The sequence below is a fragment of the Notolabrus celidotus genome, chromosome 21, assembly GCF_009762535.1.
Source record: "Notolabrus celidotus isolate fNotCel1 chromosome 21, fNotCel1.pri, whole genome shotgun sequence".
NCBI classification, from domain to species: domain Eukaryota; kingdom Metazoa; phylum Chordata; class Actinopteri; order Labriformes; family Labridae; genus Notolabrus; species Notolabrus celidotus.
Window position 1 is genome coordinate 2,457,335 of NC_048292.1, and position 25,997 is coordinate 2,483,331.

The following is a 25,997-nucleotide window of genomic DNA, read 5'->3' on the forward strand; positions in this document are numbered from 1 at the left end:
TCACACAGGAGAGATTCCCCCTCAACAAACACACAACTCACACTCACACAAGCTACACAAACACACAACTCACACTCACACAAGCTACACAAACACACAACTCACACTCACACAAGCTACACAAAGACCTCAACAAACACACAAATCCATACTGCTCCTCCACGTGTGTTTCCCTGATCCTCCTACCTGGCGTTCTCTTCTTCACTTGCTGTCCAACTTTATCCGACAGTTTGCACATGGCTGCTCCCATCTCCCATCTTCATCTCCACACACACACACACCACATCACACACACACGTAGGAGTGAATCCCACAGCAGAGACTCCCCTCTCTCTCCTCTCTCTCTCTGCAGTGTTTCTGGGTGTCTCTCGCCCCGTGTTGCGTCTCTATCAGACTTCAGATGCTGATGTGTGCGGCCACCTCTCCCTCTGTCTCTGTGCTGTGTGTGTTGTTATGCTGAGTGGGTGATTTAACAGTCAAATGGAGGCCGCAGAGTGACGGACGCACAGACAGGAGAGGAAGGGGGATGGAGGTGGAGGTGGTGGTGTGGTGGATGTGGGACTGCTGACTCAATCACTCTCTCTTTTCTCCTCTCCTCTCTGTTTCTCTTTGCTCTCTTTCGTAGCTTGTTATGATTAGTTTCCTCTCTCCCTCCGTCCGGCCGCTCGCTCCGTCATCCGTCTAAAACCTTTTCACAATGAACTTGATCCACAGAGGAAGAGAGGGAGAGCCTTCTACATCCCTCCATCAGTTTACCTAACAATCCAAACATCCATCCATCCGCCTCATCATGAAAACTGCATGAGCCCACGTGAAAAAGACATCATCAGGTGTACGAACTTCACCATATCTCAACGAGCACTTTGTGGATTTTGATGAAATGTTCCATAAACATTCATGACCCTCAGAGGATGAATCCCTCTGAGTTTCATGATCCTCTGATGTTTCCTCTAGTGACACCCTCTGGATTTTGCATTAAATATTGCTTAAAAATGTTTGCTTAATCACTTTTAAGTGTATTACGTACGTTCATGTTTCCTTTGGATGTGACTATAGTTTAGAAATAAAGGATATATTTCTTAATACAACTCTTTTTCCTGCTCTTTATCTCTAATATGGACAAATCCAATTTACCTGTGCAAATGGCAATAAGCATTTTTCTATTCTATGCAGGTTGTACATTTTCAAAAGATGTTCTTAAAAGTAAAGTAAAGGCTCAGCTTTTTAATCTGGCTTTTAACTTTTAGTATTTATTTTTAGCTCTGGATTGCATCATTACCATTATAACAGTTATTATCATTGTTTTATCATAATTCTATGTTTTATTTCCCTTTTTTATATCTTATTTATATTATTCAATTACATTCTATTGTATCTTATTTTCTTCTATTTTGTCTTATTTTATTTATTTTATTTTATTTTATTCTATTATTTTATTCTACTTTATCTACTTATAACTTTTCTTATCTTCTTCTATTCTATCTTATTTTATTCTTTTTTAAATTTTATTTAATTTATTTCTATTCTGTGTTATTTTATTCTATTCTCCTTTATCTAATTGTATCTCATTTTATCATTTTATATTATATTCTATCTTATTTTCTGTTATTTTATTCAGTAATTTCTTATTCTATTCTATTCTAATTTGTCTTGTTTTATTTTATTCTATCTTGTTTTATTTTATTCTATTTTATCTCATTTTATTTTATTCTATCTTGTTTTATTTTACTCTATTTTATTATATCCTTTTTTATGTTTTATTTTCTATCTTATTTTGTATTATTTCAATTTATTCTATTCTATTTTATTTCATGCTATTTTATTTTTTGTTCTACTTTAATTTAAAAGTATTTTATTTTATTCTATTCTCTCTAATTCTATGTTTTTTTTTATGTTATTCTATCTTTAGCTATGTTATTTATTTTTTCTGTTCTATTCTATCTTATTATGTTATTTTATTTTCATTTCACTTTTCTGGTATTTATCTGATTTTATTTAGTTTTTAAGTATTTTATATTATTTTCCTCTCTCTTGTTTTAGTCTTGTATCAGTTCACCTCTTGCTGTTGTTTTCTGTCTCTCTGCTCTTTGTGAGCTGCATTCTTGAATGTTCGAAAGTTGTTTATAAATGAAAATGAGTTGAGTTAAATTTGTCCTGCAGCGCCATAGTCTGGTTCAAACGTCACTGTGTCTACGTCTTTGTAAAACTTAAAACCAAAACCAAACATTTCAGAAAATTACTGAAAAGATTAAATTAAGTGTTCTTGTTCTGTTCCTTCCTCTCTCTCTTTTCTCTCCTCCTCTGCTGTCTCAGGGATAAAAGCTTTTCTCAGACGCCAACAAATCGATCACAGTCAATCAGTCGGAGTCACACACACACACACACACACACACACACATACACACACACACACACACACACACACACACACACACACACCTTCAAGCTTTTATGCTTTTGCATTAGAAGCAAGAAATATGAATCAGCTAACTTAAAGGATGTGATCATTGGTTCAAATACAGTGCGAGCTCTGCGTTCAAACCATAGACTGAATAAAACATGGACGTAGTCTCAGTGACATCACAGATATTTGTATTCATCCTTTAAAACTACAGCAGAGAGTGAAATGTTCAGGTGAGACTCCAGCGCCACACACAGAGCGCTCTTATTGTGAAACTCAGCAGGATCTCAGCTCAGGGGTCAAAGGTCAGACGGCACAAACTGGACAGACTCAACAGTTTTTTCTCTCCTGTGTGTGAAACAGTTTTAACACAGACCCTCTAATCAGGTCTGTGTGTGCAGAGAGACGCACAATGAACCTTCTGCTACTGTTGCACACACACACACACACACACACACACACACACACACACTCTGGCTAACAGTCACACACACAAAGGATACAACACAACTCAAAAAGACAGTGATAACATGCAAATAGATATGGTATGGTCCGGTGATATGACAGGTATGATATGATGGATAAGATACAACAGATACCATGTGTTTTGGTATTACACAATACGATATGAAACAATAAGAAGCAGCATGATGCGGTACGATACGATACCATTTTGTACAACATATACGATGGATATGATTTGTTATGAAAAAATATGATACAACACATACAATACAACAGAAACAATTCAACAGACACGCTACAATACAACAATAAGGTACAACAGATACGATGAGATTTGGTACCTTACGGTACGTTAGGATTAGGGATGCACCGATCTGATCCTGGTATCGGATATCGGCTAGATCGGGCTCAAAAAGCTAGATCGGATATCGGTGACAAGGGGCCGATATATAGTGCCGATCCATATGGCAGATCTATTCATCTCAGTTCTATGCTTTTCTGTGCGTCTCCTACGTCATCAACGCCGTCCGGTCTGTGCATTTTTGCCCAGTGGAGCATGATGGAGGATAACTACAGAGGCTCTGCAGTTTAGCTGCATGCTTCTTTTGCTAACGAGTCTGCCTGAAACTTGCAACATGTGCATTGCTAATGTTTCGACGGATGGCGGTCACGCTGAAAAATATAATGGAAGCCCAAAGGAAAAAGTTTATGTCAGCTGTAGCCGACTGTAAAGAAGGAAAAATCCTTCAAAGTGTGAAAAAACTGACAGGTTATTGGATTTCACTGTTCCGGATCCTTGAAATTAAGGGATTCCAGCCTCTGGTTTAGCACTTGGAACCCAGGTACAGTTCACCATCAAGTCAGAAAAGCTGGAAGTTGCCAAAACATGATTCTATCCTCACATTAAGGAATAGAATCATGTTTTGGCATTAGCAGGATCGGATCGGCTAGTATCGGTATCGGCAGATACCAAAGCCCAGGTATCGATATCGGTATCGGGACCTAAAAAGTAGGATCGGTGCATCCCTAGTTAGGATACGATATGGTACCACAGAAACTATACGAAACAACAGATAAGCTACGATACAACAGATACAATAAGATTTGGTATGATAAGGTACGATATGCTATGATTTGGTACGACCGATACAACAGATACAATAAGATTGGTACAATACGGTACGATACGGTAGGATATGGTTTGATACAGTACGATATCATATGATACAATACAGTACGATATCATATGATACAATACAGTACAATAGGATACTGTACGATACGGTACGATATGATATGGTACGATACAACAGATCCAATAAGACTTTGTGCAATACGGGAAGATTAAAATACAGGAGGACACGATACATTAGAGCCGATTATATTTAGTACAATACGATACAATATGATACAATACAGTACAATACTTCAGATAAGATAACATACGATAAGACTCAGTACGATTTGGCACTACACGATGCGCAATGATTAGATATGATACAAGAGAATACGACAGATATGATCCACCTTGTTCTCCATTGCAGCTGTTCCCACAGAGACAAAATCAACAAATTCCAGTATCTAACTGGAAGATTATTTTAAAGGCGTTAAATTATTTTTATTGGTGCAGATCTGAGCTTCTTCAGGATTCACTTTTTACATGTTTGAATCTTTTTGTTACCTCTGAAACATGAAGCCGTCGACTGACTGACTGTGTGTGTTTTAATAATGCCCTCTGGTGGAAGCTGTAATGATCAGTGGTGAGCCTGAAATGATGCGTGGCCGTCTGTAATAATACGTTAAGCTTTTAAAAACAGTAATGTCCTGAATTTATGGACTGAATTAGAGAAGAGAGGTTGAGTTATATTATTATAATAATAAGTGAGACTAAAGGCTGGTGGTGCTAAAGTCTGGAGACGCTCTTATTCTAATAATGTCCAACCTCACTCCTGTATCAGAACTCTGAGACAATGGAGATCCTCAGCTTGAGATGCTTGTACAGTGTGAGACAAAGACAGGTGTGTGTGTGTGTGAGGACAGGTGTCCACTGTATACCTCCAGCAGCCACCTGTTCTCCTCTCTTTCTTAATAACTCCCTTTCTTTTCCCTTTTTCTTTGTTTCTCTTTCAACGTGTGCGGACACGCTGTCAGCGTTTCATCATGTAATCAAAACTGAGCCGCTCAGAATAGAAAGAGTCATCGTGTTACAACACAAACACACACACACACACACACACATGCACACACACCCACACACACAGGCACTCATACAGTACTGAAGAGCTGCAGACACAAATCCTTAAATGAGTTTCAACTTTTATTTCATATTTGGCTCCTTGCAGACTAAAACACACGTTCGACTTATCGTACTTGGATTTATTCAAACTTAGAGAAGTTACAGAGTTCCAACAAGCCTCTGATATCAGATGGTGTCTTAACAGAAACTTTAAAACTTGAATTAACTGGAGAGTTGTAAACAATTTACATTGTTTATATACAATTTAAATAAAGTCTCTATGATTGAAACCTACTTATTTCTATCAGATTAAAGCTACAGTAAGCGTTTTTCTCTCGTGCTTGACATCTGTGATTTCTGTCTGTTTTGGCGGATTGTAACCAACGCAGAGAGGATATTTCAGGCTCAAGACACTCCTCAGTTAAATTAAGGTCTAATAAATCCAGATTTTATAACTTGATATTAAAAAATGAAAGCTGGGGAAACTCAAACTCAGAGCTCACCTGAGTTCCTCCACAGCAGACTGACCTCCAGCCGTCCGGAGCGTCGCATCACTTTCGGAAAGCGATAGAGAAATCCAGACACTCGCCTCAAAGTTTTGCCAAAGTTTCTGGCAAAACCCATTTCTTCTTCTTCTTCTCTTGCACACACACTCACACACACTCACACACACTCTAGTTAATGACCACACACACATACACACAACAAATGATGTGTTTCAGGCTCCGACAGAATCAGTACGATGCAAATCCAGAGATAACTTCCTGTAGATCCAAACTTTGCACAAAGTCATCCTTCACTTCCATCCATCGTGTCTCTCTCTCTCTCTCTGATTGTGTCCCTGGTTTGTCCTAGTCCCTCCCCTCTCACACACCCACACACACACCCATACACACACACACACACACACACACACACACACTCACACACACACTGACCCCCATCTGTCTGTGTGTGTGAATGTGTCAGCTCCCTCTTGTTTGTTCAGTCGCTGTGACAGTTTGGCTCCACAAGAGACAAGATACACTCGTCCTGTGGCAGCTGCTGGCACGCGCACACACACACACACACACACACACACACACACACACACACACACACACACACACACACACACACAGGAGGAGAGGGCAGACTGGAGGCAGCTTCAGTATTTTGCACGTCGGTTCAAAATGAGCCTCAATGCTCTGTAACAAACTTCACAACCATGTCAAACTCTACCTCCACATTCTGCTCCTATTTCAGGCTTTTATTTTGAAGGACCAACTTTTACCTGTACTTATAAATCAAGCAACCTCTGTTCTATTCAACCATTTAGATTAAGTTTGCATACTTTTATTCTGACAGGATGAAATGGAAGAAGGATTTAAATATTTACAGCTCAGAACAGAAACACAGTTTTAATACGATCAAACTTCTACAAGTTAACTTCCTTCATTCAAACTCTTACTGAGTAACGAGGTAAAGAAATATCAGCCTCTAAAGATGCAATAAAAAGTAAAGAAGTAAAAGTATTTATTCTGCTGAATAATTATAATATACTGCAAGACTAAATAAATGAACACAATAATGTTTCATCATCTTATGTTACGCCCCTGGAGGAAAATGCCCCTGCCTCCTCTGGTTTCTACGATACGGTATGTTAGGATACGATAAGTTGGGATACGATACGGTACAACAGAAACTATACGATACAACATGACATGACATGATACAACAATACGCCCCCTAGAGGAAAATGCACCTGCCTCCTCTGGTTTCAAACCTCATTATCAATGCAGTGGTGCCATGCTAATGTTTGTTATGATTGGCTGTTTGGATGCAGAGGTGGTAAAACACCAAAAATAAAGAATATGGTAAGTGTTCCAGAAGAACCTGCGCCGGTACGTAGCATAGGTGATCCGGAATCTGCCCCGAACAGGAGGAGGCAACTGTTGAAGTGTTACAGCCACAATCACAACAACCTGTTTTTGATTGGTGTGTTAAAATTTGAGTGTTATTCTTGACAACAGCAGCGTAGGGGGAAGTGGGAGTGGTTTTACATGCAGGCCATCAAATCACTTCTATCGTTACCCAACAGGAGCCGATCCAGATCGAAGGTGGGCTACAAAAAAAAGTCAGAGGCTTTATCGCTACCACGGTCACGGTTGCTCGGCCGGAGGATAGCTATGAGTGGTTAGCACTCTAAGATGCCGACATAGACCAATAACTCTCCCAGTCAATGTTTCAAGGAAACTCAACGCAAACAAGGTTTTATTTTGAACAGGAAACCGATACGACAAAGAGTGTGTGGAGTGAGAGGCGAAAAACTCAGTGGACATTAAAATCAGGACGAACAGGAAGGACAGAAAATACTGAATTACAACAAACCAGCGTGGAGAGGACGGCGAATTGACACTCGATGAAGACACTGGGACCCTGGGCAGGGATATACAAGAACTGAAAACAGACCAGGAATAAACTGACTTGTTGTTCAGTTCCTGCAGGATCAGAGAGACTCCGGAGACACACGTCCTCTCCTAACCCAGGATTAATGAACTCACACAGAGTATCCGGTGCGACGCTGAACCTGATCACACAAAGAAGTTCCTGACACCAGCGGCAGGTTTGTGTTACTTCACGAGACGAAGAGAGAAAGGACAAGAGAGAGAGGTGACCCACTCTGAGAATCCTGAATACATTAATTCACAGCAGCTTCTCTTCACTGCTCACAACAAAAACCAACAGACTGAGACTTTCAGCCTGAGGAGCTCAGTGTTCTTATCGAACGTGATGAGTGTTTAAAGACTTGAAAACATATTTCAAACCTCCGTCAGGCCCTTTCTTTAAAACGACACCACCAACAGGTTATCCACTGAGTTCAGCTTACTTCAGAGCTGGTATATCACCATGAAACTGGAAATCAGTGACATGATTCATCCACCAGAGGCTGATAATGAATGCAGAATGCTGCACTGAAGTCAAGCTCATATTCCGGTCAGTTTGAGGTGTTAAACCACCACATTTAAGGTGCGTTTAAGATCTGTCGACGACTCTCATGATGGTCAACAAATCACAAGACTGAGACAACATCCTCAACAACTGGATAACAAGTGAGCTGCAGGACTCAGAAACTATCCTGCAAAAAGAGAGAGAGAGAACGCAACTAAATACAGACTGTTTCCAGAAGACGACAAAGAGTAACGTCCGTCTCCAATGCGTCACAGCACCAGATCTGATAGGTTTCTATTCTAGTCAATGTGTTAACTTCCACTGGATCCACTCCGTTGTGTTCCAGCTCCGTTCCTGATCCGGTAGGTCTGAGTCCTCCGGATCAGATACTCAAGACTTCTACTTTTGCTGGATGCCAGAGCACGACGCATCAATCTCAACAGAGCAGATGGAGCGGGACAGGAAGTCAGGTTTCACCAAAACAAAATGAAAACATCCGGTTAATTTTCAGAATAAAACACTCTGTGTTATCACCAGATCGTATTTCACTTAACTACAACAACAAACCAAAGTCATGATGAGCGGAGCCAGGCCTGGAGTCAACAGGTCAGAGGTTTTCAGAGGACCAGAAAGACAACATGGATGAGGAGAGGAGGAGGAGGAGGAGAATCCTTCATTCAGTGATTGATTACTTGATTCCGGCGGTCCTGGTCTGGTGGAAGTTGCGAGTGATGCACACAGATGTAGATCTTTTTTAAGTTTGTGTGTTTTATTCTCAAGATGTAGTTCATTAATCTCAAGAGGCTGCTGTTCAGGTAGAGGTTAAAATGTACCTGTTAAAACCTGGGCTGGATGCTAATCTGGTTTGGACTGCTTTGAACTGGGTCATAAATCTGAAAAACACTTCATTAATCTTTAAAATTCAGTCTGTCTCAGTTCAGCGTTTAAATCCTGCATCAGGAGAAATGAATCTTTAAAAGAAGTAACTGAACGAAGCTGCAGCCCGGCTCATTAATGAGTGACTGTTTCTGTTAATAAGTGAACCATGAACGGTGGAGTGTGGAGGTCTGAAGGGCGTCAGCGATGAGATGCTTCACCTCTACGAGTTTGCATGAACTATTTGTACTTCTCTGAAGTTTGTTGACTCTTGGATGGAGAAATGGACCTTTAACGAGCTTCAAGAGCGGATATGAGCCCACACACTCAACATCCACTCACTGCATTAACACTGACAGGAAACAAAGGGCTGATAGAGCTGTCTGTCAACGTAATGAGGCTGAGAGGCTAAATGGACAGAGGAGGAGGAGTTATTATGGGCGGCACATTGTTCTGTGTGTTGTTAGTGCTGCAGAAAACGTCTCTAAATCAGATCTGTGCTGCAAAAACTGACATTTTATGAATGTAAACTAACAAAATATCTCTTTGGATTTAATATGAGCAGCATGAACGTCACAAATCCAGATAGATCGGTTAATTCAAGGTGTTATGAGTAAACTGAGGCCTGAGTCGACTCCTCTTTGCTGCTGTTCACAGATTTAAAATCTCTCTGATTCTCATTTCCAACACAGCACCATGGCGGACATGTTTAAAGCCTGAAGCATAAGAAAGAAGAACCTCAGAGGGAGGTCCAGAGTCTGTGCTCCAGTTTCCTTTTAGACCTGAACCGGTGTGTCTGCATACCGGCTGCATTCCAGGGCCCTGCCTCTTAATGTCATCAAAACATGCGGTCTCCATGGACGTCAGAGGGTGCTACCTGCTGCTGTGGATGTTTATGGTGCCAATCTGATTTATTCTAATGATTTAAAGGTCAATGAAGGCAGAAAAACACAGACACCTGAAGCTTTACTTTTATAAAAGTCAAATATTCAGTCCTATTCTCTGAAAGCTGTCACTGACACCCTCCTGATGTAAGAATCTTTAAGGGACACTGATTTAAAGCTCCTATGAGTAACTTTCCATTTGTGATGGTTTTGGCGCCCCCCAGTGACAGTCCAGTACCTCTTATCTCTCTGCCATCGCACAAGTAAGTTTTGTCTTTCTACAAAAAGCTAATTTTGCTTTCTTAAAGCAGTCAAATATCTCACTCTGTGGAAAATGTAAAGTAGACTAATAAAGGCTTCAGTCACTTCGGCTGACACCTACCCCCCGGCAGCATTTTCAGGTATTGGAATACAACTCTGTAGAAATAATAATCTTTGTGTTAGCAGTCTTGTTTGCCTTTTAAGCTCTCAAAGAGGCGTCAGTATCAATTTTAATCTGTTTCAAAACTGGCCAAAAACTCCTCACAGGAGCTTTAAAGTGGAAATCTACATAAATTCAGCATCATGTTAAATGTTAATCACAGGTTTGAGAAAGATCAGCCTGATGTGTTGACCTGATGATGATATAAATCCAAGAAGAGTCAGATCCTCAGGTTTAAGAACTTAAAGGGAGGACGTGTGTCACATATTGGTATATCGGGCATGTTTGTGTGAGAGAAACCAAATTATGAAGATATTTTTAAAGGTTAGGACACTGATCAGTTCCTGCTATGAAGACATTTGTATTTCTTATTTCCTGTTCATTATTAATGTCATATTTCATCATATTTTCTCAATAAAACCTTCACATTGTGGAGACTTTGAGACCAAACTAAGTGTCAGCTCCCCTCATCCAAAGCCTCCTACCCCCCTACATCCTCCATTCACTCACCTGCACAGGTGAGACCATGCTGGAAGATGTAATTGCAGCACACATCGCACCAGGTGTTCTCCCCTCCTGCCTCGAAGGTGTGTCCCTCCCCGGACTCCTCCTTCACCCTCGGGTCCCTCTCCTCGGGGGAGAAAATAGTCCTCACATCGGGGGGTCTGAACCCCTTCTTCCTGTTCCTCGGTGGCCCTCCTTCCATCCCGTTCCCGGCCCCTCCATCCACCCCGTTCCTCCTTTCCCTGCTCGGGGAGCTCTCCGGTCTGGCCTCGGGGGGGTGTCCTCTCTCGGTCCACTCCGCCTCCAGGCTCTCCAGGCTGGCCGGCTGAGGGGACGGGTGCCGCCGCACAGCTCTCACCACCCCGCCTTTGTTGGCTTTGGAAATCCGCATCCTGGCCCCCGGTGGCGGCCACGTAGCCTCGGGTCCGTCCCTCAGAGTCCCGGGATACCTGCTGATGTGAACAGCCTGCACCGACAGAGTGGAATTATCCGTGATGGGGGAGCGCGTGGGGACGCATTTCCGACCTTGGTGCACGACGTTAAACATTACGCACACTCCTTCAGCGCTCGTGCGTAAAGGCTGGAGTCTGAGGAGGAGAATCAGACCGGGTGAGGCGGCGGACACGTCATGAGGGACACCGACATGCTCCTGGGGAGAGAGTGTTGTCGGTGAGCCGGTTCAGTCAGTCTGAGGGGAACAGGTTGGATCTCATTTCAGAGAGGGACGGAATGCAGAGCGAGCTTTAAAGGTTCCAGAAGTTTACGCGCCAAACGTCCTTTAAAAAAACACGAAAACTAAAATCACTCTTTGTTTTGGCGCGTTATCTTAACCAAACCTCGACTCTATCACATGAGGGAGTTCACTGGACTGTCTTTGTTTATTCGGCAGAACTGTCATCCATATAAACCTCCAACAAAACAAGATATTAACTGTTGTCCCAGCAAACACCTGCTCCTTGATCCAAATTTGAGATTTAGTCAACTTATTATGCTCTCAGAATTAAATATTTTTAAGCCGAATTAATCAGAACACAATGAAACATCATGTCACTTCAATAAACTTTAAAAAATATTTAGTAAAATGTATAAAAAGGAAGATATAGTAAGTCTCCAGAAACTTGAAAGAGGTCCACAATGACTGCTGAATGTGCTGCAGTTCCTCTTTTGTCCACGGGGTGTCGCTGTTTAACGTAAAGCACTATTTTTTTAACTAAATGAAATATAAGATGAGATAAGATAAGATATTGCTTAGGGGGAAATTCAGTTGTTACAGCAACCCAGACATAAGTACAATCAAGAAAGAAGTTTCAATAAGTAAAATAAAATAAAATTAGTAAAACTAAAAATAGATAATTAAAGCTAGAATACAATTTAGATATATATAATGTTACAATGGAGTTTAGATTAAATTGCAGTAATTACAGTATTAAAAATGTTTCAGTAGTGACATGGTGTGATTCTATATAAATATCTCCTAGAAAATAAAAAACAAGGGATAAAAAGTTTGTAAAATTAAAACGACGGCATTCTCAAGCGGCAACCTCCGGTCTCAAAATATGAAGCCCATGAAGGAAGTGTTATAAACTGCAATTCATTGAGCGTCCACTAGAGGCTGGCTGCAGAAACACCGGAAACCACACACACCAATTCAAAAGAGACGATCTTTACAGCAGAAATAAACATGTTTACAGTCTGGTTCAAAAAAGGCTTCAGTCTACGTCGCTAATTTCTCTATCGGCACACACTGTACGGGGGGCGAATTTTTTTCCAACAAAACGGTTCAGAAGATATTAAGATTACTAGTTTTGGCCCAAATAAGGACATGACTGACTTGACTGACAGGCTGGAACACATAGCTGTTGGCTAGGAGGCTCAAACTCCGCCCCTTTCCGTCACACTGCCTGGTTGAGTTCCGCATTACCAATATGACTGCCGCCGCCGATTAGCTTCAAATCAGCTCTCAGGTACAGATGGGTGACATCACAGATACTACGTCATTATTTCTACAGTCTATGCTCCACATTCGTACGATTAAGTCTCGCAATGGTAGCCTTGCGCAACATGTTTCGTTGCATTTCTCTATATAATTGTGGCAAAACATCATAAATGTGTAAATATTTGTATTTCACTGTTAAATCAACAATTTCAAAGAGTTTCAGAGTTTATATCTTTCATACAAACCTTTAATATGAAGGGAGGATGGAAGACGACAAAGTGCATGAGAGCTGAATCAACATTTTACAGTTTATTTCCAGTCATCAACACTCAACTGTTTTTTGATAAACGTAAACAGAACTTCAGTGAATTACACCAACAACTTAACATCCCTCAGTACACAAAATATTTCATTTCATTTATATAAAAGTGCATATCCTTATTCATCATCCCAAAAATACTTTGTTTATCAAACAAACGAATAAAGCAGATTTGAAAATTGACATTGACACCCTGAAGCTTTCATGAAAAAAATAAATGTTCTGTATAAATAACACTCACAGAGACCCGTGTGTCAGACTTTCATACGAAGGGAGGGCCTGCAGTCACGGCTGAAATCACACACTGCTCCTTTAAATCACACGGCGTGCAAACAGCTTCTTCTTTGGCTCTAGACTTCGTACGACTTCAGACAACATACGGTTTAAATTATGACAATCATGCTACAGTTGATTTCTCTCTTTCATACGGATACAGACGAGTCCAGTCTGAGTTTGATGTGTGTGTAAACCGATTAAACAGAGAGCGAAATCCAGATCCTGAGACTTGATTAGTTCTTAATGCGAAAGCTAAAGTGTCTGAGCACCAGCAACACCTGTGTGTGTGTGAGGTGTTACACATGAAGGACCCGGTGTGTGTGTGTGTGTGTGTGTGTGTGCGTGCGTGCGTGCGTGCGTGCGTGCGTGCGTGCGTGCGTGCGTGCGTGCGTGCGTGCGTGCGTGCGTGCGTGCGTGCGTGCGTGTGTGTGTGTGTGTGTGTGTGTGTGTGTGTGTGTGTGTGTGTGTTTGCAGGCTGAAGGCAAGGTATGGCAGTTCCTTTGTTTGCCTGAAGGCGGCGATATCGAGCTACAAACTCCCTTTCTCCTGCTCACTGGATGTCGTCCTCGTCCTCGCTGTAAAAAGCCTCCTCCTGTGAGAGAAACGCAAATTTAACATTCAAATACTCCGACTGTTTCAGGAGGAGTTTTAAAGAAAGCGTGTGTGCGTGTGTGTGTGTGTGTGTGTGTGTGTGACTTACATAACCGCCCTGCTGCTGAGCCCAGGTTGTGTGATGTTCTTGAAGATATCTCGCCCCGAGACCGAGCAGGCGGTTTGAGGGCAGCGTGTCGGCCGCTGACAGACGACTGGCGACCTGAAACAGAAACATGGTTTGTTTAATAAAGACTGAAAGAGTCTGAAGGATCCTCTCTGAACCTGAACACACTCATTAGGTCTCAAGGACATTGTGTCAGGCTGACGTCTCGCCACTTTTAGGGTTTTAAAACGACTTGTTACCCAGCTCTCTTACTGATCTCCCAGCTGTGTCGATGCTTCATTCTGATTGGTCACAATAGAAGCAAACAGACAGGCAGGTATCATTATGAGCAACACAACAGTTAGCCTGTTAGCATGAAGAGACTCAGCTGGCGCTGTTTTAGATGGTGCTATATTTCATCACAGATGGATTCACTGAATCAACACATGAGAGGAGATAAGCACGAGTAGCAAAGACGTTTCAACACGGCTTTAAAATCCTTTTGAACTCAAAAAGCCGTGGTAGAGATCGGCCGGTGTTTTGGTTTAAACAGCGACCCTGTTAACTGGAGACTCTCAGCCGGATGCATCCCTCATAAACGTCTTTAGACGATCATTAAATATCTGATGAGGATATTTTGAAATCTTAATAAAAACTAAACTAGTTTGCATTCCCAGGAACTCCCTCTGTGTTTCAACAGCTGTGTAAACTCCACAAACACTGACACGTTCAGCTGAAGGTCTCCAGTTTACAGGGTCACTTTTAAAACCGGAACACCGGGAGAGACGCATTCACGGTGGGCTGAGAGAAGACTACTGTTACAAGCTGCTAAATCAAGAGAATCACAGCTTCTTCTTTTGAAAAGTACACACACATACAAAAAAGATAGAACAAATAAAAACTAATGAAAGAAAGAGAAATCAAGTGAATCACAGATGAAAAAAACAATGACTATGATTTTTTTGGGAAAAAATGAAAAAAAAAAATTTTGAAAAAAGAAAATTGTAAATAAAAATTGACAATAAAAAAAATGAAAAAAAAAAAAAAAATTTGAAAAAAAAAATTTTGAAAAAATTTTTTTGATTTTTTTTTTTTGAAAAAAAAAAAAATAAAAATCGTATTTCTTTTTTTTTTTTTTTTAAATAAAATTTGGGTATAAAATATTTGACAAAAATGTAATATGTAATGTTTGGTGAGCAGGAAGTTATGGGAAAAGACGAGTAGTGCTAACCGTACATCATCTCTGACTTGAAGTGACTCTTACCTCGCAGGTCACAGCGATCTGTCTTCTGGACGATGTCTGTGGTTCTGGGTTTTCTGGGTTTGAGGGCAGGATCCCCATCCTGGTGAGGAGCGTAGTCATCAACCTCTCGAAGAAACCGTAGTTCCACAAAATGTCTACCATGGCCCTTCGCAGATCCCCCTGGAGACAAAGCACATTTCCTGTTGAGTGTTCTGGAGCAGAGTCTGATGTCCTGAGGAGGTCCCTGGTCTCATTCTGGACTAGAAGACTAGAAGATCTTCATGATGCTTTAAAAGTGAAAGTAAATGTTTGGAACTAACCCGTTCAGTCAGTCCGTCTCCAACGTCCCTCAGCAGCAGGCCGATAACTTTCTCCACATCTAAACAAAAGAAAACATCATAAATCAAAACACAGAATACAGTACTTCATGGAGGCCTGTTACATCTGTTTCACACTTATCTGGAACATTATGATAGATTTTAGATCATCTAGATTTGGTTAGATGGACCCTATGCAAGACCTTGAGCTGTATTAGCTGTAGTCTGGCACAAGGAGTTATCAAACTTCTGTTATGGAGCTCTCCAATCTGTTTCATTTTCACTCTGTTCTCATCATTTATTACTTTGCTAATTTAAACACAGCTACTCAAACTAACCCAACATGTTGCTGCTCCGTAAATATATATATAAATATATTAGGGGTGCAACAATACGTGTATCTGTATCGAACCGTTGGATACAGTGGTCACGGTTCGGTACGCCCGATGAACCGAACGATACGCAATTTTATATTTATTTGATGAACTTCTGACGAGTCGCTCTGTGCTGAAAGTTCAGAGGATCTGCGCTCCACTCCTCTGGGCTGCAGTGTGGAGCGCAGGTCCACTGAACTGCGCGCTCCCACATTCATTCAGTCCAAGCTGGTCACGTTTGTTTTAACTGTGCTTCATATGGAAATATATATTTCACTACACGACGGTCTGCTGGGTTCATATGTTCACGTATGTGTGTGTGAGCGTGCGCCCGCACGAGAGGGAAGCACGAGTGATCCGCTTTGGTTGCAGAGCAGAGTTGTTCCGTGGTCCTCTAGTGATGCTAGTCTGGATGATCTGTTTTTAAAGTGCGTTTATGCATTACTTGTGGTCTTATACTGCATGCTCTGTAGACTTCAGCCTGATACCGGACAGTGTTTTCCTCCAGTTACATCGGGGGCGCACCCGCCGGGTCCCGCCCCCCCTTGGAAGTCAAAGCAGAAGTGATTTAAGGTTCCCTCTCTCATAGATCTGCAGCCTGTTGCACCAGCTGTGCGTAAGTTCAAACGTAGCCTAGTTTGAACGTAATTTCTCATTTAGGATGAAGTTTACACTCTACCAACGTTCTGGGCGTTGCACCAGCTGAGATAGTTCCAACGTAGGCCTAAGTTGCAACTTCATTCTTACACTTGGGTCCTAGTAGGTGTAAAGTCCTCCGTACAGTATATCGGCTGCCATGGCGCGTCGTTTTGAAAAGTGGGATGAAGAAGAGATACAGAGGGTCCTCCCAGTTATAGGACGTCTGCAACCATAGACTGTATGTACGTGATATCCGCAAGAGATTAAATCCTTTGGAAAAATATGAGGACCAAGATTTTTCCTCCTATGATTAACATATGTTGTAGTTGATAATTGTACCACTCGATGTCACTGTTATTATACACACACCGTAGATGAAGGATTGAGGCTGTAGTTATCACCTTACTTTAGTTTGTTTCAGCCGTTGGTCAGTTCTGAGACGATTAGGCACGAAAGATAACAATGCATCAAAAGTAGTGCTTTCCTCTGATTGGCTACTGGAAGTGTAAACGTCATATCTGCGACAATGTTTTGGTTAGTTTGGACGTTACTGTCTACTAGTTAAGATGAACCTTACGTCTCCGTGGTGCAACCAAACTATGTCACAACTTAAAGGCCCTGTGAGGAGTTTTGAACTGGCTGAGAAACAGACTGAAAATGATACTGATGCCTCTTTATGACCTTCAATAGCAAACAAGTCCATCAGCAGCAACACTGACACCTCCTCTGTTGTAATTTTTAATGCCTGAAACCGCCCTGGGGGGGGTAGGTGCCATACCAGATGATGGACATCTTGCTTCAGAAACAGCCTTTATTTGACTGTTTTCATGGAAAATAATCACACTGCCTGATAATGTTGACTGTTGAACACAACAGGATGAGGCTTTTGTTGAAAAAACTACTTTTGCATTTACAGGACAAGAGATAAGAGGTTTCACTTTGCCCACAAGGGGGGCGCCAGAATCGATACAAAACAAAAGTTCCTCACAGCAGCTTTAAGTTACAAACTAACTAGTTTCAACGTTTGGTTTAGGAAGGACTTTACACCCTAACTTAGGACTCAACTTATGCACAGCTGGTGCAACAGGCTGCAGGTCTATACCTTGTTCTTTTATGTAACAGACTAAATATCCTGATGTTATTTATCTTATTTACATGACGGGATGTCATTTCTGTCTCTACATGGTCACGCGATCACAATTCTCCTCTGACAGACAGACAGACAGACACACACACATACACACACACACACAACCCCCCCATGCACAGCAGAACATGTGTCAGGTATAGCTGCCCCTGATACATTTAATTTAATTTAAAAAAAACTGCTTTTGAGCTGAAACAAATGTTGGAAATTTCAATAAACTACAAGTAAAAAAAGAAGTCATGGAAATTTCTCTTTTTCTGTATCGAAAACGTATCGAACCAAACCGAACCGAACCGAACCAAACCGAACCGAACCGTGGATTTTGAGTATCGTTGCACCCCTAATAAATATATCTCCAAATGTTCCAGGTTTATTCAAAGCTCACCGTCTGCAGAGTCCGTCTCCACCTCCGGAGGGGTGAACGGGATTGCATCAGCGATTTCTGTCAGTCTGTTCGCCGCCTCCTCCAGCTTCTCATCTTCTGTGCTGTCCCGACCTGAAAAACAACAGACATGGAGAGCGGTTTAAAAAAACCTGAAGGTTAAAAAACCTTTCAAGCCTGACTCTTCAGACAGGAATCAAACATCATCCTGAAAAAATCCCCTCGTAACAACAACCTGTGACGTGAGATCGCGAGGAGCTGACTCACCGCTGCGAGGTTTATGACTATGTTTGAAAAGTCAACAGACGCCGAGACGCCGTGACGGCACACCTGAAAATCTGACATGTGCATGAGAGCCGAGTCCAGAGGTTACTGACTCTGTAGTTTTTATATGGGTACAGGGAGGGGACAGGAAGTGTGTCACGCAAAGGACTGCAGAAAAACTAATGACTGTAATAATTAATATTTTTATATACTAACTGCTCTGCTGCTGTGACGCTGTAAATGTCCCAGCTGTGGGACCAATAAAGGATCATCTCCTCTCATTGTTCTCTGTCCTGGTGTGTCACATTACCTTATATATGTTATATGTTTATGTTATATTGCTTGTATATTTTCAAGCAGTATTTTAATAATCGTCTCTGAGCTGCTGAGGCGACACCTGAACCCTCACCTCCTCTGAAATCCCCGGTGCGACACATCCCGTCCGCAGGAGACTCTCCTTTTGGTTCGGATCGAGGACTGATGCAGCTCAAAATCTTTGACAGGCGTTTCCATCCCTTCTTCCTCTTCTTCTTCCTCTCCTCCTTCGCCTTCCCTGGGGCCTGAGGTGACCCGTTTGCAGGTAAGCCTTGGGCTTCAAGTTCAATCTGGCCTTCGTCTGCAGGAGTGTCCCGCCGTCTCCTCTGAGCGTACGCCATGAGGAGTCTGAACTCTGGGGTGTCCTCCATGCCGTCTGAGTCTGAGGTAGAGCTGGTGGTGCTGAGGTTTTTGTGGTTGGTGAAGGGGTCGTGGATTTTCACGTGACCGTTTTCCATCTTGGTTTACTGTTGATGAAACAAAATCAGGATTAGTTTTAGATCTTTGTTTTTATACTTTACAGACTTTCACCTGACGAAACAAAAAGACGAGTACATGAGGAGTCACATTCAGAGTTTGATGTTTACACTCAGAAGAATCAAATCCAGTTAGCTTGATCGTTTTTAAAATGTGAAGAGATTATTAATCTATTTATTCAATAATCCATAAAATCAGATTTTTTTTTAACATTGTGCAACAATTATCTTTGAATGGGTCAAGCAGAACAAGTCATCTAAATATGTAATCTCTCCATTGTATATTGTTTTTATCCATTTTGGGGATATTTATGACGGCATCTTATGATTAGTTTGATTTTGTACAAAACAGAAGTCTTACAATTATCTAACTGGAAAAGCAACTTTCATAATTAATTATATATTTATTATTTTTTTGTGATCAAATTTGTATTTTATTTATATTTGTATGCAGGTTGTTACAAACTATATATTGATCAGCTCAAGCTGAAGCATCATGCTTGTGCATGATCAGTTAATCTCACACAAATAAGGGGAGAAAAGCAAAGACAAACCATTGTCAATATAATAACAATATTAATAAATGACAATAATAAGAAACTTAAGCACAAAACCTCATCACACCCCCCCACCCCCCAAAAAATAATTATATATTGATTATAATTATTATTATTTGTAAATAATAATCTTTACATTTGAGAGTTTATTTAAAGGTGTAGAGTTTAGCTCCTACATAAATGGATGTATTTGTTGCCCCTAGTGGTGAAGAGTGAGAACTACAACTCCTTCATCTGGGTTAAGTTCAGAAATGTCGTCATTCATTAAAAACCGTGTAATAATTTTATTTCTCCAAATAAAAAACATTTAATCACATCAAAACATTAAAAAACACTTTAAAGATAAGAACTTTTCTTTATATCGAAAAATAAAAACTGAAGAGTTGTTAAAAGAGTTGTTAAATAAACTGTAACAGTTAAAAAAGTTTGTTTAATGTCTTTAAACCTTTAATAAGTGAATGTTTTAATTAGTTTATTTATGGACTTTAAACTCTTTAGTTTAAATCTGTTACCTGTTTAATAATTCCACATTTCATGACTTTAAAGGTTTAAAGTGTAACCGGAAGTGGCTTTAACCTCCGCCGTTAGAATCTTCATAACACCTCTCTTATGTGTTGTAATGGATTTGACGTTTTAACTCAACTTGTCTGAGCAGAAACCCGCTGAAACTGAACTTCCTAAACTTCAGAGAACTTCAAAACCCCTCTCTGAATGTTCACGAGGCTTTAAAGTCTCAAACAGAGTTTAATACTCACGATCCAAACGGTCCGAAAGGTCCAAGGAGGAGAACTGAAGGAAAGATATCCACCACAGAGTTTACTTTGACCGTCCACTGCTGTTCTGAGCCAAACAACTACCCAGTTAAATATCCAAGCCGCCCATGCGACGTCATCACGTAAGACGTCATGTGCCAGATGGGTGGGTCAATCAAAAAGTTGCTGATTTTTCAGTTTTCTGTCCAAATTAATCGAAAAATGAAGATTATGAAGTGAAATATGATGACAGTTAACTCAAAGTACAACAATAAGAGTCTGTTATGTGTTATATTTTTAAATTGAGCTCTTTTTCTCAACAAAAACTCTAAAAACTGAAACTGAAACTGAAAAACAGTGACTAAGCAGAATCCTGTGGTTTACTCTAGGTGGAGATTTCCCAACAACAACTGAATTATCGGAATTGTATGTATGTGAAATCTTAAATGTTTTGCATTTTCTTTGTTTTAAGTTATACTAATACAGTAACCCAGTAGATTTATCACAATATGTTGATTTTTCAGAGTCACAAACATCCAGAAACTCCCAGGGTGGTTTAAAAAGAGGATGTAAAACATTATTTGTGTTTAAAAAAAACCCCTTTACACTTCTATTTAGCACTCATGTCGTGACAAGAGAAAATGGGAATTATGATGAATAGAAAGCTCATCATGACATATAGAAACATACATTGAAATATGTGTTTGTACATGGAAACTGTAAGGTCTCTATGAAAACATAACCTGTGCTTGTTTTGAAAACAGCTGCAGGGGTGAATGTATTTCCTGCTTTTGACAAAAAGCTGCTTCACTGCCAAGAAATCCATCACCTGACTTCAAGTGTGTGTGTGTGTGTGTGTGTGTGTGTGTGTCTGTCTGTGTGTTTCTGTCTGTGTGTGTGTGTTATTTCTACTATGATTAAAACATGATTCATCTGCATGTGACAACATTGTTGTTGAACTCATGTACACAAAAAAATCCAGGAGCAGATATTTTCAGACATGACGAAACAAGTGAGGAAGAGCTGAGAGTAGAAAGTCCCGTGTTTAAGGATCACATGCACAGTATGTTTGGAAACATGAATGTAGTCTAGAAAGATCCAAGTCGGCTGATACCAACACTTGGAATATAAACTAAAGCATTAAAAGAGAGTCCTAATACAAAACAATGCATAATTCTAACATTAACATCAATATCCTGAGGAAAATGTCAAAATTAAAACATTAAAAGTCAAAATTGGAAAGTAATTTAACAAAAAAATCTAATTAAATCAGAATTATGACAGAAAAATTAAAAACGTTGGCAGAAAAAATCAAAGAAATTAGATTAAAGTGAAAATGTGCATTAAAACATTTTGGGAAAAATTACTATTTTGGTTTTAGAACCCAGAAAAGACAAAACTATAACCTGTGAGACACCATTTAAATTTAAAATTGACATTTTGTTGTAAAAAAAAAATATAACAAATTAAAACGTTTACCTAATAAGTCAAACATCTTGCGCAACATCAATCCTTGTGAAAGTAGTAACACTACAAAAAGTGCAAACGTGTCAGAAATCTGAGAAAAAGTGGGAAGTTTTGGTTTTGAATACAAAACAATAACACATGACACCAAAACTTTCAAAGTAAAAGATACAAAGAGACACTTTTGAGCCATTAAGTCAAAACTGAGAATTCAAACTAAAGTCTAGAAGACCAAAAATACAATCTGACCGACAGGATAAAGGATGTAATAGTCAAAAATGTTGTCTATAAGGTCAAATAAAGCGGACAAATAGTAACAAGTTTTATTTAAAATTCAAGTCAATAACCAAGATGTCAGAACTCTGTCAAAAAAGGTACGACTTAAAGATGAGAAAATGTTAGATAGTTTGAAATTTTAATTTTTTACCGAGTTTTTTAAAAGTAAATCTGACAAACACATTACTTATTTACAGTTTAAAGCAGTGAACCAAACTCAGAGCTTTGTCACAAAAAATAGATTTAAAATTGAAGTTTTTTACCAGAAATGTTAAAAAAAACTTAGCACAAACAATTTGAATATTATTATGAATCTTAAAAAAAGGATACAGAAACATGTGCTTTAATATTTGATCAGGTTAAATATTTATTTAAGAGCCGAGCTTTGGTACCAAACATAGTTTAAATTTATGAAAATAATTAAAGAGATATTCAACAAAGCCTTAAAAATGACCTGCTATGTTAAAAATGAGAAAAACATTTTTAACATTTCTCGTATGAATTCAAAATGATGACATAAGAAGTCAAAGTTATGAAAGGGAAAGAGGAAGTTTATTCCTGCAACATTTTTCTATTTCCTTTTATTTCTCTTCCTCACATTTCATTTTATTTTATTTTGTTTTTTCTTATTTATAAAGCACTTCCTGTTTGGAAAAGTGCGATATAAATACAAAATATTTTTATTATCATTATTATTATTATTATTATTATTATCATTATTATTATTATTATTATTATTATTATTATTATTATTATTATTATTATTGTTATTATTATTATTATTATTATTATTATTATTATTATTATTATTGTTATTATTGTTATTATTATTATTATTATTATTATTATTATTATTGTTATTATTATTATTATTATTATTATTGTTATTGTTATTATTATTATTTAATGTTCATCAAATAACTGGGACAGAGGTAAAATGTCGGCTAACAATACAAACCAATGACTAAAAAGTAAAAACTTTGTCAGAAACAAAAAGATTTAAAGTGAAAATTTTACCAAAAATGTAAAAAAAAATGAAAATGATTAAATATTAAAATATTAAAGGATTTTTAATACTGCCTGTAATTACTTCTATTTAATTTAAATTCCATTTGTAACATTGTATATATCAAAATTGTATTCTAGCTTTATTTATCTATTTTATTTTAACTTTTTTTTTTTTTTTTTAAATTTTATTTTTACTATTTTGTACTTATTGAAACTTCTTCCTGATTGTAATTATGTCTGGGTTGCTGTAACAACTGAATTTCCCCCCCGGGGGATCAATAAAGTAATATCTTATCTTATCTTAATTCAATAATTTTATTATAAATATTTGTTATCATAATAATACTAATTACTATTTGTATTATTGTTATTATTAATAATAAAATTTCCTAATCACTTTTTCAATAATTCATCCAATAATTAAGTTTCATAATGACGACTCTAAAAAAAGAGTCAGCTGATTTCCTCACATGTGGTTTTACCTCCTCAGGTTTCACGTCTTCACCCTCATTATTAGGACCGGTCTGGATCTCGTTCTGATACTTTGTGTCATCCTGAACTCAAAGCTCAGCGTCGGTCAGATAAGCTGCCGGTCTTCAGAGATATAAAGTTCCCCTCTGACCTCAGAGACTGTTACTGAGCAGACTCTGTTGGATCAGGTTCCTGCTGCAGGTTCAGGTCCTCGTCCTTAAGTGAGGGCTGTAAAACCTCTGCGGATATTCCCGCTGTGACTCACCGAGCTTCTGTTTAACTTTAACAACAGCGTGAGACTCTTCTCAGACTCACCACACATTCACACATTCAGGGTGTTTATTTCCACTGTACATGACTTACATTAAATACTGGAGTGTTGATAGAGATTTAATCCTCACCTCTGTTTGCACACTGAATCAGGTTTAACATGAAGATTTCAGCCGAGGTGTGGCAGAAACAGAAGATTCTGTGTGAGATGTTAGATTGTTGATTACTGGCTGTGTGGTCACAGATCTCCTCAAAACACGGAGGAAACACCCGAGTGTTGCTTCACTTAGAAACCACTGAAGTGTGACTGCAAGATCTCAACTCTTACACAACTCTACACACAAACTCTCAATCCTCTACATGTGTTTGTGTAATCTGTCCAAGAAGCCTCGTAGAGATTTACTCCATCATCCTGGTTTTACTGTAAACTGTCTTTGTCATCTTCCCCTTTAGTTGGAACCATCCTAAAATACTCGTCTCCACCCGTCTGATGCTCCAGGGGAAGTAAAACAAACACTGAGTCATTGAGAGATACACTGGAGCAGACTCCGCTCTGTTTGACACAAAGCCAACGCGCTTGTGGTTTTTAACTCAACGTGAGGCAATCTGTGAAATCTGTCACATCCTGAACCAACCTTCCCTCTCGGTTCAGCTCCACAGGTTTGTCATTGAACTTGAGCTCCGTCAGGATGAGAGCACACAGGGCGGGTCTGTGCAGCTCAGAGTGGAGATGCTAACAGCTTGTCTCACAATCAGATGCGAAACAAGAGCAAACTGTACCGAGGTTTGTGAAGTAGACCTTCAGACGGAGATACGTTTTATTGTGAATTCCCTTATCTTTGTCTTCTTTTGAATCAAAGAGAGTTTGGATATATTTTGTGCATATTTTGAATCCGACGATGAGTGATGACGAAAAAGCTACTGATATGAAGAGTTTCGAGGTTCTTAGTCAAAGTGAAGGTGTCACAGTTTTGGCTTCTCTTAAGAACCTTTAGATTTAAACATCTCTTATTACCCGGCTCTCTTCCTGATCTTCCAGATGTGTTAAGGCTGATTTATACCTCTGTGTCTCTCCTACGCAGCAGGGGTTGATGCGGACATGAGCGCCACATACTTGTGCGTCGATGTGTCCGTGTCCCGCAGGAAACACTTTGAGGAGGAGATGAAATACACGGCTGATATGCAGCCGATGAGTGGGATCCCAGGAGTGCTGTAAATGCAGGAAATACAACGCCAAATCCAATCCAATCACAGGGCTCACGGTCCGCCCCGCTCTACTGGTAGCTACATTTTGTAGGAGGTGCATGTCAGCTACGTGCGTGTGCCTCTACGTAGGTATGGGAGCTACGCGGACCTCCGGCGTAGGCTATGCCGTCAATTCAATACAGAAGTATAGATCAGCCTTAGAGAGAGGGTCAGGAGCTCAGACTCAAAGTAGAGCCGCTGCTCCTCTTGATTGAGAGGAGCCAGATGAGGTGGTTCGGGCATCTGGTCAGGATACCTCCAGGACGTCTCCCTGGGGAGGTGTTTCGGGCAGGTCCGTCTAGGAGGAGGTCATGAGGAAGACCAAGGACATGCTGGTGAGACCATATCTCTCAGCTGGCCTGGGAACCCTTCGGTGTCCTCCCAGAGGAGATGGTGGAAGTGGACAGGGAGAGGAGTGTCTGGGCTGAGACTGCTAAGTCTAATGTGACCCGGACCCGGATAAGAGGAGGAAGATGGATGGATGGATTTTTGAAGGTGTGTGAACCGCAGAGCTCAGAGAAGGAGAGCGGATAAGAATCCATCGCCATGGAACGCTAACTGATGTGGATTCACCGGGACTATTTTTAAAAACTGTGAACATGAATCATTTTAGATCAATAAAATAATCTTTAATCAGCGTGTTTGGATCTTAAAGGTGACATATCATGCTAAATGGACTTTTTAATGGTTCTCTACCTGAAATCTGTGTCCCTGTCTACAAACCCCCTGAAAAGTAAAAGAATCCATTCTGCCCCTGTTCTGATTTCTCCACCTTTCTGTAAATGTGTGCTGAAACCAGCTGTTTCAGTTTTCAGTGTTTTTGTTACGTCACAACGCCATCCGGTCTGTAA

The 25,997-nt window shown here is 39.9% G+C and overlaps 2 protein-coding genes across 2 annotated transcripts in view; both read right to left on the reverse strand.

Moving 5' to 3' along the window:
- The window catches only part of rassf3 (Ras association domain family member 3), an 84,299-nt gene extending 72,721 nt beyond the window's left edge, over positions 1-11,578 (reverse strand). Inside the window, exon 1 of the mRNA XM_034673777.1 lies at positions 10,725-11,578. Coding sequence (XP_034529668.1) covers positions 10,725-11,265 — 541 coding nt within the window. The 5' untranslated portion in view covers positions 11,266-11,578. The remainder of the gene's footprint in view (positions 1-10,724) is intronic.
- Positions 11,579-12,944: 1,366 nt separating this feature from the next.
- LOC117805353 (apoptosis facilitator Bcl-2-like protein 14) lies at positions 12,945-20,547 on the reverse strand. Its single transcript, XM_034674044.1, has 7 exons — positions 20,416-20,547; positions 18,722-19,094; positions 18,052-18,162; positions 15,510-15,568; positions 15,211-15,369; positions 13,950-14,063; positions 12,945-13,841 (listed from the first exon to the last, which is right to left on the reverse strand). Exons 2-7 carry the CDS (start codon positions 19,083-19,085, stop codon positions 13,800-13,802), a joined length of 849 nt encoding a protein of 282 aa, XP_034529935.1. The 5' UTR covers positions 19,086-19,094; positions 20,416-20,547; the 3' UTR covers positions 12,945-13,799.
- Between the last annotated feature and the right edge of the window lie 5,450 nt (positions 20,548-25,997).

What these genes read in the sequence shown, in the direction of transcription:
- LOC117805353 (XM_034674044.1), bottom strand. Translation starts at nt 19,085, where the DNA reads ATGGAAAACGGTCACGTGAAAATCCACGACCCCTTCACCAACCACAAA. An exon ending in GAGACGGACTGACTGAACGG is followed by an intron (nt 15,370 to 15,509) that starts GTTAGTTCCAAA and finishes CTTTGTCTCCAG; the next exon opens with GGGGATCTGCGAAGGGCCAT. An exon ending in AGATCGCTGTGACCTGCGAG is followed by an intron (nt 14,064 to 15,210) that starts GTAAGAGTCACT and finishes TTTCTGTTTCAG; the next exon opens with GTCGCCAGTCGTCTGTCAGC.